The sequence below is a fragment of the Hippocampus comes genome, unplaced genomic scaffold (assembly GCF_001891065.2).
Source record: "Hippocampus comes isolate QL1 unplaced genomic scaffold, H_comes_QL1_v1.1 scaffold397, whole genome shotgun sequence".
Classification (NCBI taxonomy): Eukaryota; Metazoa; Chordata; class Actinopteri; order Syngnathiformes; family Syngnathidae; genus Hippocampus; species Hippocampus comes.
Window position 1 is genome coordinate 323,916 of NW_017804968.1, and position 12,765 is coordinate 336,680.

At 43.6% G+C, this 12,765-nt stretch overlaps 1 protein-coding gene across 7 annotated transcripts in view; it reads right to left on the reverse strand.

Annotated features, from left to right (window-relative positions):
- Window positions 1-5,159: 5,159 nt before the first annotated feature.
- The window catches only part of stxbp5a (syntaxin binding protein 5a (tomosyn)), a 52,074-nt gene continuing 44,468 nt past the window's right edge, over window positions 5,160-12,765 (reverse strand). For 3 of the 7 annotated variants that reach the window (XM_019890212.1, XM_019890243.1, XM_019890251.1), the window contains 9 exons: window positions 11,702-11,764; window positions 10,730-10,783; window positions 9,249-9,299; window positions 8,018-8,299; window positions 7,549-7,918; window positions 7,309-7,474; window positions 6,865-6,976; window positions 6,578-6,798; window positions 5,160-6,496 (listed from right to left, as the gene is read on the reverse strand). In XM_019890212.1, coding sequence (XP_019745771.1) covers window positions 6,455-6,496; window positions 6,578-6,798; window positions 6,865-6,976; window positions 7,309-7,474; window positions 7,549-7,918; window positions 8,018-8,299; window positions 9,249-9,299; window positions 10,730-10,783; window positions 11,702-11,764 — 1,361 coding nt within the window. In that variant the 3' untranslated portion in view covers window positions 5,160-6,454. Of the gene's footprint in view, window positions 6,497-6,577; window positions 6,799-6,864; window positions 6,977-7,308; window positions 7,475-7,548; window positions 7,919-8,017; window positions 8,300-9,248; window positions 9,300-10,729; window positions 10,784-11,701; window positions 11,765-12,765 lie in introns of those variants that run through there. The other 4 variants (XM_019890221.1, XM_019890236.1, XM_019890228.1 and 1 more) reach the window with 4 other exon arrangements.

Here is a 12,765-nt window from a genome sequence, read left to right on the forward strand (position 1 = left end):
GAAAATCTGAGAGCAGTCTTTGTCAGCTTTCATGAAGCCAAAGCAAACATTTTACTTTCAAATAAAGCTCAAATCACACCAAAGAAAAATGACATCACAAGTGCACTGGGAAAACAAACAAAAATCACGATCTCGTTTCATTGTACTTACTCTGTATGAAATGTGGGCCCATTTAGACACACGCGATGATCTTTTACGGCACGTTGATTGGGAATCACGGTTCTAGAAAACTTCAACGTAGTCGACTGGGCATTTGTCGATCGTTAATGAAAATCTGTAACATAGAAGCTGCGGTCATGTTACAGTCATGAGGTCAAACAAAACAGACATTGAATCTACCACCTAAGACCATATATTTTACAGGACTAAAATATAAAATACTAAATCTAAAAAATGTTTTAAATACTGACAGGGTCCAAACACAGACCGGGTGGAGTGTCGATCGCAAAAATGCAGACTCGGATAAATGACAAGAAAAAAAACTATGTCTTGAAAAGTGAGGGACTGACAAAGTAGTCACATAAATTGCTGGCGACAAAAAAAAAAAAAAAAATCAAAGAAGAACAGCAGGCGCTTGCAACTAGCAAGGAAAATTGTCACCGAAAATCCACAAAACGAGTCCTGAAACAAGCGCCAGCTTGGTTGCTTAACAAGACACAGGTGCACCTCTAAAAGGGTCACACCCAATACTCCAGCTGGTGCTGAAACCTAAACTTTATTTATTTTTTTTAATGAGAAAAATAGCAGTCTGTAAAAAACATACATTACTGGCACACTTAAATACAATGTTAGGACAAAGCGTTTTTGACTTTTTTTTTTTTTTGCTTTAATTTGACCGGACATTGTGGTGCTTCTTCTGGTGTGCATGGCTTGGCCACATGGGGGCAGTATGTTAGACACAAAAAGCTATATTGTAGATGGAGACAGTCTCAGTTCCTCCGTAAGTAATAACTGCAGTCACAATTGCTCTTTTCGGAGAATAAAGAATATATATATATATATATGCCTATGAATATTGCTAAATAACTTTCAAATATCTCTGAGCTAAAGAGTTAGATAACACCGTGACACTGATGCTCGTCGGTAGTCTGCCAATGGCATTTCCCATCATGCGTTAGCGTGGACTTGGAGGCAAATTTGTGCGGCCGTTTGAAATTTACAATAGTTAAGGTTGGGGAAAAATATTTTAGTTGTGCCCCACTGGACTGATCCTCTACTTTTCATCCATTTATTGTAGAAATGGGCTGTCGGCGTCACACATTTAAGTGCCTCATTTAGTCAAGCACCACTGAAAGCAAACTACACTTACTCTCAATTTAATACCAGCGCATATTCTTCATACTTGCAATTCACATCTACAGTCTCGTGAACGTGCGACGCGCTCCTAATGGACGCGCGAGAGACGCGAGTCGAGCAAAAATGCAAATGAATCCGGCTCACCAGGGGAAAGACTTAATAGAAGCTTACGACTGACCCACATTTAAAGTAAACTCACAGGCTAGAACGTAGCCCTGCGGCTTTTTTTCTTTTTTTCCCCCCCTCTCTTGACGTTCAAATATCCTTTTTAAATCACACAGTTGCCGTGGAAACGCCAGCAGCTGCAAAAAAAAAAAAATTCTGAAAAAGGGACCTTGAGGATCCCTGAAGGCCTTGCGCAGAAGCACCTTTGCTTCGCCAAAAGAAATTAATCAAACTGATTAATATTCGGACAGAGTAACCTGTTCCTCCAGTTATTATTTACCAAACTATGGTTATCACCGTTTTTTTTTTTGGTGTGACCAGCACATAGTGTGACTCTGTACAGAGTCAGGTTGGAACCGATGCTAGAAATTTCAGAGGAGCACAGTCTTGTGACTCTAATAGAGAGTGAGACTGCGCCGCTGTGGGTGTGGTCACAGCCGACTTCAGTCACGACCAATCAAAGCGGTTCCTTTCATTCCGCTTAAGAGTCTAGAAATGGCGGAAACACATCTGTGAATTTAAGTGGGCTCTTGGAGACCACCACTAGCTGTGAGGCCCAGTGCTGGTTTCCATGACATGTTTTCAGACAGCAAAGCAGTCGAGAGTGACCCAGCAGCACCCTCACTAGTTGCAGCAATCACTTCCCCCACGCAGAGTAACAGATTGCAAGCACCCGCTTGCAATTTGGTGGCCGTTTCACCCACAACTAAATTTACTTACAGGCAAAGGGTGGCCGCCGTGTGCATGAGCGACTGCATATGTCAGGACACAGACGGCTTCTTAAGTATCGGACACGCCGGCAAGTCACCGAGGTCAACCGCGCGCATATGCCAGTTTTCAGCCTCCTCGGCCGCATCCCACGCCCTTCAGCTCTATATAAAGTCAAAAATGCCGCTGTGCTTTTTCATCAATGTGTTAAAAGTTAATCTAAGGGGCTCCCCCACAAACGGAGCTTCATGTGGTCTCGGCTAGGCCTATCACGTTTCTCAAAAAAGATGCTGTGCAAACATAGCCGTGGGCAAGAAAGCCGAAAAAAATGTGAGGATGAATTATAATCAGCTACACCATCCATCAACGGTATACATTTTTGGTTCTATAGCGCTTGTCTTCATTAGTTCTCAGGGGTGAGCTGGAGGCTATCCCAGCTGACTCCTAGCTGAGAACGAAAAAAGAAAGGGAAAAGAAATCAGTGACCAGAATAGTAAAAAATATACTCATAATTGACAGCCAATAGCATTGGGGAGAAAAAAACTAACAAAAATCTTTTTATAAAAAAACGTTTGCAAAAAAATGAATACATTTGAGAGATATGGCATTATATATGTAAAATTAAGATCAACCACTGTTAATTTATCAATATTTCATTTGATTCATATAATGTAGAATATGGTCCTTATGAGTGACTTTATCAGCTGAGAACATATTCCTTTCACACCCATCATTCAGTAGCTCCCCCCAGAGCAAAGGCGGCGGGATCCCCTGCCACGCGTCCACGACTCTGGTCAGTCGCAGTTGCCATCGCCATGGCAACAGAATTGCTGGCGTGTCATGTGCCAGCGGTGGAAGGAGCTCGGCATAGCCTTAACCTTTCCTCCGTGCACCATACTGTTTGTATTTTGTGGTTGTTTTAATTCGCCCGGACGTACAAGTTCAGGCGTTTAAAACTCATTTATATTGATAAACATGGCTTTCAATAAAATGTGAACACGTCCACTTTGGGTTCGCCAACCTCACGTTACGCACTGTCGTATCTGTGACTTTGAGTGTGTGCAGCTTTAAAAGTTGAGGTGAGGCTTAATGTTTGACATGGGAGTCATCAGACTATTTAAATTTTCTACTTAAGCGCATTTCAGAATCTGGACCTGACTTTTTGTCTTGAAGTAAACAAAAAAACTGAAATTACGGTAATGGTGGTGAATGGGCAGGATTGAAATCAAATTTACAAAATGACTTCTTCCTCTTCCTTTTCACATAGGATATTTATTTTGTAGATTGGTCACATCTTAGGTTTTTTTTTTTCGTTACTGCTTGTTTAAAGTAAAAAGTTTGAATACGTTTTCCACGCAGACAAATGTCAGCAAACCATCCAGACGGCTTTTTCAAGGCAATTCTTTTGTGTTTGCCGCCACCTGGCGTTGAAAGTAAACTCCAACAAGCCTGTGTACATTTTCCTTTTTTATCGCCCCCCTTCCAACCCCCCATTGCACAGTTAACCTCTATCTACAGAATGTCCCAAATTCTCGTGTGTGGCAGCCGTTCCGCAAAGTCCATAAACATCCACGTGAAAGTTGCATAAAACTGTACAAGAAAAAAAGTCGGCTACCATGAGAAAAATACTGCAACCCACTCACAAACTGTTGACTGCAGGACGTGACGTGAGGGACGGTGGTGGTGGAGGAGGAATATCTTCTTTCTCTCTCTTTCGTGTATGTATTTGACGACGGGAAATAGCGCTTACTGAAAGAAACGGGAAGCGTGACAGACAGTCAACGACAGTACAGTTAACCCCCACACATTCACGAGTTGCCATTTGCAGGTTTATTTACTATTACTTTGGCACCACCTAGTGGTGTTAACTTTAATTGCGAGTGTTTTTTTTTTTTTTTGGTCTGCTTTTTTTTTAAATGTCCTGTTTGACTGGTGGCATTAAGTAGTGCGCTCGCTCGGGATGTTCAATACTACTTTTGTGCCTATTTTCATATTTTATGTAAGATTTCGGTGCCCGTCCCTCATATGAATTGCGGGGTTCCCTGTACGTGTCATTGTCATTGGCTTGAGTTGGAATGAAACACACCCGATAGGACACAAAACTGCAGACGAAGACTTCGACATTGAGTAACCGTACGTAGTCACTAAAGTTAGAACACACTCGGGAAGTACAGGCGGACAAAAAGGGCATTACGTTGAGTTGTAGTGGTCCCGAATTTTTGCGATGTCATCAATCATAATGTATCAGCGCGTACAGCTTCACAAATTCAAGTTACGGTCTGCCATTTTCAAAAGCGAGACGCAGCAGTTTGATGAGAATAACGACAAATATTGCCCTACGCTTTCAAAACTCATCTGTTAAAAAAAAAAATGCAACTAAGAACTAGTCTGAAATCATTTCTGCATCATAACGACTAAAGAAAGGAAAAAGAACTATTGACTCATATTTTGATGTCAACTTATCATAGTTGGTGAGTTAAAGCGAGCATTACAAAATTACAAAGTATTGGTGGGAAAAAATATATCTATTTTTAATGCTACAACTTTTTCGCTATTATGACTTTATTCCAATGTTACAATTTTTATGACTTTCTCAATGCACGTCTTTGTTTATATTTAAGCTTCCTTCTCAACTGTACAACTTTTGTTCTCATCATATTTCGGCTGTATTCATGAACATTTTTCAAAACCGTGATACTTGTGTTATTCCAACATCTACCGTCACACAATTTTACGGCTTCAGGTTCATTAACTGTTGCAATATTTTTACATTTTTCCTTCAAAAATAGTTATTGTACTATACATCACCCCTCAATTTCTTTTTCCTCATGAGGCTCCAACTTCATAATTCAACTTTTTTCTCAAAACATTCTGACCATCCTCAACATGACAAACATATTCTCATAACATTTCAACTTTTCTCTCATAATATTTTGTCCGAAGTTCAACTAAACTATAAGTTCAGAAAATATAATTACTGACGGACAACATGAAAGTCAGCATTGCTTCTTTGTGAAAAAAATGAAAACATTTGTTCAGATTAATTCGAATTTCATCTTAGCGCGAGTCTTTGGCATCAGAAACAATATATGACCTCGCGCAATCTTTGTATTTATGTAACGCAATGGTTGTACTACTTTCCAGATTGTCACACATGTCACTCAACCGCCCTGATAGTGAGATCTGCCTTCAAATGATGCGCGTGTGGGGGAGCAGTGGGAGGGATATATCAGTTTTTCCGGACACCAAACAATGACGGGAATCTACAAAAACAAAGGTTGTTGACTGTATTCATTCTTTTCACAGGAGTACATATAATTAAAAAAAAAGACACTGCAGCGTGGGTGTCTGTATGTGTGTGTGTGTGTGTGTGTGTTTGTTATCAGTGATCCTAGCAGCATTTGTACACTTGAGATGAAAGAGGCCAATCAATCGGGGATGCTGAACAGATGAGTTTCGATATAGTCTATGACATTATGCCTTGTTTATCCTCGCCTTCCTAGAAGTTCCCAGCCCTTTTCATAAGGAGAACCCAAAAGTGAGACGGAAGCCTTAACAAAAATATCACTTACTTTTTCACAACCATAGAAAAATAAGAGCTTTCCCAGTGATATTGACAGAGCCATGAAACCAAACCACCTCTCATAAATACAAGGGGGGGGGGTGATGAGAAAGTTGAAAGGGATGAATTCATACGTGTTGCTGGGAAGGATGTAAGAGTCTGAAAGTGGAGCCAGGTGCGAAGACAAAAAAAAAAAAAAATACAAATCTCTCTGCATAGAAGAAGCGTCACTGCGATGTCACTTCCTGTGTCCCTCTCCTGTTTGTTTCCATAGCGATCGCCCTGAAGTGAAGTACAGCGTTGCAACATTTAGATTTGTATGTATATATCATGACATATTTTGATATATATATATATTTTTTGTACATTTGAACAATATTCTCAAGTGTGAGCTAATAGTCCAGTTTAAATACTGACATCAGTCTAAGGACGGTTTGGCAAAATGAGAATGAAAACTCCGTGTGTGAATCATAAATAAAAGGACAAGAACATGGGAAACACTCGCACTCGCGCACGCACACGCACACATACACAGAAATAATGTACTTGCTTCCTGTGTCTCCCCCCTCAACAACAGAGTGAGGTAAGAAGAGTATGGGACATTGTGCTAAGGGAAGAAAATCCCAGGTGTCCGAGTGAACGAAGAAAGGCTTGGGGAGGATGGCTGAACGGAAAACAGCAGCAGGTCGCCATCATGACCAAGGCAACCATTGCGAACGCCCATCAGAACTGGTACCATTTTTTGTCTTTGCACTTCAGCATCATCTGGACAAGAAGAAAAAAAAAAAAAAAGGTGGTGGGTCCATGTCGGTAATTAACATTCAAGCTAGACGCAATATTTGTTACCTCATGGGCATGCTTGGAAAAGGAGTCGGCACTGGCCATCATGGCGGCCGTCCTCTCCTCCAGCTCGCCTAGCTTCTGCCCTCGCTCGTCCAGCGCTATCCGGGCGCGGGCCAGGTCACCCACCACGCCGGATGCTGCCCCCTTCATGCCCTCGATGCCGCCCGGGCCCGGGATGTGCTGGGCCAGGCTGCGGGATGCTCGTCCGGCAACTTCTTCGCCGACTAAGTTAGAATTGGCGTTAGCATACGACTCACAATCAAAAACACGTTAGCGCCTGTGTGACGTACATAGCTCTTCTCTGTCCAGTGACTGTGCTCCACCCCCAAAGAGCCCCTTGAAGAAGCCCCTGTTGGGGGCCTCCGGTGTCTCCACTGGTGTAAACAATTCGCCAAGCATTTCCTGAAACAATTACGAGCACAAACTGTTCATATAACTGCATGTAGTGGGTTCTGCATGTAGTTTATTTGGGAATTACAAACACTTTTGAATAGCCGAAAGGCTATGCTCAGGTTCAGGTGACTTCAGTCTACAAAAAAAGAATGTCCATTGCTAATAAAGCGATTTAAACTTTGAGTATGTCGAAAAGCTTTCTTGACTTGTCCTTCCTGACTCACCGCCAAGTGACCCCAGGGCCTCGGTGGAATGCAATCATTTTCATGAGCGAAATGTCATGAAGCTAGCATCTTTTCGAAACAAAAGGCCTGTGTGTTGCACATGTTTTGCTCACTGACCTGGAGGTTCTCACAGGTGTCCTGGCTGTACGTGATCCTCTGGACTTCAGTGGGGGAACAAAGGTACATGGCCTGACCCAAGTTTGTGAAGCAGAAGGTCCTGGCTATCCTCATGTCCGTTAGAGGCAGGTAGTTTACATCCATGAGGGGTCTCAGTCCCGGTAGACTGGATAAAGGAGCAGAAAGAGAGAACGTTCTAAGTTCCGTTGCCCGTCGTCCGCTACCTCAAATGCGTCTCACCTAAGAGCCATGATGTGACCGTTTGCGCAGAAGCAGGCCAGACACACGCCTAGGCTCATCTGGACCACGTCGGCGCGTAAAACGAAGGAGGCTTCCGTGATACTGTGCTTGTAGATGCACGTCTGGCTGGGCAGCGAAAGGACCTTGGCCTGCTTCTCTGAGCACATCACGGCGTAGTGGCTCTCGTTAAGATCCTGCGAGCTGGACGGCGAAACCGACACGGGCCGACGCTTGCGGACCTTCTCCCGTTCTTCGCCGTCCGCCGAGATGTTGGGTTCGAACCAAGGGTCGTACGAGGGGGGCAAGACGGAACCGGCGGAGTCCAGGAAAGCCAACCGCAAGATGCTTCCCTTCAATCGAATCAACATGCCTGACCGATATCGGGGAGGGACGACAATTACAAGTTGTTCGGGCTAACAAGAGCAAACGGCAGCATTCAGTAAATCCCGCTCAAAAGGCAATCAATCACCTGTGGGTGAAAGGATAACAGGCTGCAGTTGCCTCTGTTCTCCAGGAGGTGGCAGCGTGAGGGCCAGAACCAGCACGGTGCCCTGCGAGGTGCCCACAAACAGGCACGGCGCCGAGGCGCCGTCCCCCTTGCGGGCGTAGCTGTCGCAGAAGTGGAACGAGAGGACGGCTTCTTTGGCCTCCTTGTCGATGCTGGTGACGCTGGAGGAGCGCGAGCGGCTGAAGGAATTGTCCCGGTGGTCTAGTGGGTTGGCACCCCGCGGCGGGCATACAGACAAGAGGACAGTGAGAGGAAACAACAGAGGGAAGTAAAGAACCTGCACTGCACACATGGACAGAACAGCTGACAAATGCAGACGCTAAAAGTTTGGAGTACAGTCATTTGATTTAAAAAAATTTTTTTTTTTTTTTTTTTTTTTTTGGTGCATGAGTGAACCTTTGCTATTGTGGCAGGTTTCTACTTCTTCCGCAAGTTCAATGGTGGCAACTGGACACTTTGTCGCTGCTGATAAAGGTTCTTCACTTCGAAATTTGAGGTGCCGAGTCCCCCCCTATGTAAGGCTCTGCTCGGTGCATTCCCTGGGGGTGGTCCCACAACAGTTGATGATTTCGAGACCAACGGGTTCGTTCACCTGCTCGGTGGCAAATCGGCTCATCGGTGGCCCATGGAATGAGAATTTTTGGGGGGGAGATTTCATGAAATCATCGGATAAGGTCAGACAAGACCATCTTGTTGTGAGAAGAGGGAAAACAACGGGGGGGTCAGATAGAGCACAGCACTTGTTTGACTTTCACCGCAGGTATAAAAGCGAAGCTCAGCAAAGTAATTTTGCCGCATGTGTTCCTTCTCGCAAGAACTTAAAGCCGACCGATGGTCTAGTCGATATTATATCAGCATTTCTCAGTCTTAACTCACATCTGGCGGGAAATACAGTCATAAAAGGGCACCGTCCAAAAAATAAGGATCAATAAATCCGATTCTTCAGAGATGCTATTAAAACACAGCACATGTAGAAAGGCAGCATAGAAAGCAGAAGAAGAGCGTTATAGAGGGTGCAGAGTTAAGCTTGGCGCCACTGATTTCCGCAGTAGCGGACCACCCCCACCACGATCAAATAAGTGGGAGTGCCCACATACTGTACATATCATCATATTTCAGCCGCCTCAATTTGGAGGCCAGACTACATTGCATGTCATACAAGTTGCTTTGGATACACGGAGTCAAGGCTTACCCAAGTCTGGCTTTAGCTCAGTAGGCAAGCTTAATTTCCGTGACATCTTTGCTGGAAAAAAGAGAACATCCCTCTTTACAAAAACACACATCCAAGCTCACGCACGATGCCATGCAGAAGCGCCCGGAGCGCGACCCTCCGTGAGCGCGGGCATGCCGTGAGAAGACGGGGGAACAAAAAGAAAAGAGGGCTGACACCGCTGCCCCAACGGATGAAGAAGTCGCGAGAGCCATCGGCAAGTCAAGGTGGTCATGCCGCAGCAGCATGCACCGGGGGAGGGTGCCCTGACAACACATGGAAACACACAGTGCACAAGAGCTACACTGTTTTTGTGTACGTGCAGCATCATTCAATTATTCCCCATTGCTGTCTCACTCATGCTTCCATCTTGTTGCCCAGAGCAAATCAAGTAATCTGTATTACAGATGCAAAGATGCCCCAGCTCGATAGCAGATTTTTAAGAGATTGTTTTTTTTTGTTTTTTTTTTTAAGGCAACATGCCAGGCAGCGCTGAGGAATGCGGCGTAATTAAGAGCAAGGAGAAAAGGCAGAGAAGGTCCCCTACAGTCACTCTTGCAACGTTTGGCTTGTCCCATTCATCTGAGCTCCAGTAATAGTCAGTGCTCCCACAGAGGAGAGAGAATACCCACCTGTGAGTATTGTTCTCAGTTTTGTGTGTGTTGCCACACCATGTGTTAAAGCAGCAGATGGTTTGAAGTTTATAGCCTAACATCGACGCCGATTTCCTTCACATTAGGGAAGTGCGAGGCTAGTGCAAATGAGCTGTCACCTAAATATAATACTCAATACATTGCTGTGTTTGTGAGTGGAAGTGAAATTCAGCTTGAAATGGTCCAATTTCAAAATTGCAAAACAATGAAGAAAAAAAAAAAAGACTAAATAAAACGTATCGGCTACTCATTACAGCACAGGGCTTGCATTTTTTAAAAATTAAAATCACTGCTCCACTCAACTAAAGAAATGGTTAAAAAACAAAAAGGATGTAGTGCTTTGACCACTACAAGCATATACATATATACAATGAATTTATAATAACAATACTGATGATAATAGTCATGGAAGTGCATAAATCCTGCTAATAGTCATACATTTGTTGAACAAAAAATATGCGTAATATTCCTTATAAAAACGAAATAAAAGATAAAGATAAATATAAAATAATACAAATAAGTGTGTGGAGGACGCAAGGGGGTACACACGTCACAGACGCTCGACGCTCGTGCTACATACAAGTAGCATGCAATGCTAACGTGGAGCCGCCACCGAGCGGGAGACAACAAACACCATGGGAACCGAGGCGATCCCAAACTTTAGCTAGCGTTAGTTCAAGCTAATCCATTTCCACTCTGGTGACATGGAGGACAGAGACAAGAGGAGGGTTGCTGGGCGAGCGGGCAAAGGGGGGAGACAAATGCGGAATTTTGTTATACCCTCTTCAGAAAGTCTTTGGCCAAGCTTACCTCCTCTCCCACCTCCATTGTAGAACTGCTGGAGATTGCTGTTTGGCATCAACACTTTGGGGAGGTTCAAGGAGGGAGAAGTTGAAAGTTAGACATAAGTTTGACCTTTTCGATGGGGTTTTGTGAAGCTACACCACTCACACAATGGTTCAGGGTTTTTGGCTTTCGGGTGAAATTTTTATATTCGTATTTGTTTTTGCAATTCAGATCCTTTTTAGTTGACCACTTAGTCTGTCCTGGCTGCTGAGAACAATATGGCGAAATCATCAGAAGTCGACAGAAAGCAACTCACCTCCCAGGCACGAGCGGCATTCACCACTCAGCCTGAAAAGTTAGGATTACAACACATTCCATTAATTTTTATATTAAAGGTTTTGGTTTGATGATGACCGCACAGTGACCTTTATAATGCTGGACCATGTTTCTTCTCTGACCTTCTTTTAACCTTTTTAAAATCTAATGTCGTTTTTTTGCATCTGGGCAAAATATTTGCAAAAAATATTATAAAGCATTGATGTTTTTTCCCAGTTTATCGCCGTGCATGTGTGACTTAAATGCTCTGAATAGTTTAATCGGTCTCTCCAGCAAAAGGCGTTGTCGCCATAATTATTTCATCGCTTTGCATGAGCTCGACCGGATCTCCGCGGTTCCAGTCTATCGCACGGTTTGGCAAAAGCCATGAAAGCCATTTATTCCTGTCTATTGAGCTCTGCATATTCAAGGAGGAAAACATAAAATGCACGCGAAAATGGAATCGGTCACAAAAAGCCTGAACGGGGCAATATTAAAGCCGAGTGTTAAATTTGTGGGATAGAATGGCAATTTTATGGTCGGGGGCGGTGTAAATATTAAGTTCCAGTTTTGTGAGCCACAGTTTAAAAAAAAAAAAAAAATGCATATTTCTAACATGAACCTCCATCTTCAGACAATTTTCACCAACATGAGCATTTGGAAAATTAAAGGACATGTTACCTGAAGTGGGAGACTTGCAGCGATCCTCCGAAGTGGCCGAACCCTCATTGATGTCGCACAGCCCTGAAACAGAGAACACACCACTCAGCAATCACGCTTCAAGCATATATTCTTCATCCTTAACAAAAAACAACAAATATCACTGCAGCTTACTGAGTCACAGTAGCTGTGAAAGTCTTTGTTTGCGTTTGCATTGAGGGTTGTCTACTGCCCCCAGTGGCCAACACCAGAAAGTGCCACGATGAAGTAATCATGATACAAAAAAAGTATACTTGTGGTTATCTATGGATGCCAAAAGATGGTGACGAAGCATTACCTTGGCCTAAATAAATATCCTCTATTTCATTTCAATATAGTTCCGTTGCACTTCCGTGAGTTCGCAATAATGAGGGAAGAGGTCAAACAAAAAAAGGCAAAATTATTTGTCAAAATCATTCAGTTCTTGTTTGTACTCGAGAAAGTCTTTATCCTTATGTGTGTGTTGCTGATCCAGTGAGGCAGAAGGCCAAGCAGGCGGCAGCGTGTTGGCACGGGGAAGCGCAGCTGGACGTCTGATTACTGCTTGCGAACGCCAAGCTGCGACAGGTGCCAGCCCACTGCTTGACACCAGATGCTCTGTACACGCGTGTGTGTGCGCGTGGCCGTGGGTTTTCCGCAAGGGTATACACTCGCACACGTTAGCACTTCATCCATCAAACTTAAAGTGTACTCTGACGATCCAACACAAGGTGGCAGTGTGCCCATTGCTAAAACTTCAGACTTCTATTTGCAGCAAACTAGCTATTTTGGTGTGTATTGGTGCCATATGACGTCATCAATCTCCGGACTATAGAGTAGTGATATAAATAGAATGTATGCTCCTTCTGTTGTCTGCGCTTGGGTTACCTGTGGGCAATATAAAACTGACTTACGACTGCTGTAATGTACACGAAGAGCGCGTCAGCTCCTCAGCAAGGCAGTAATATTAGTCATTCTTCACAGAGGATAAAGAATATATGTCTGTGATTATTGCTATGTTTATTAGTGTTTCTCAATCGTTTGTTTTGAAATATCCATTCCTGGTA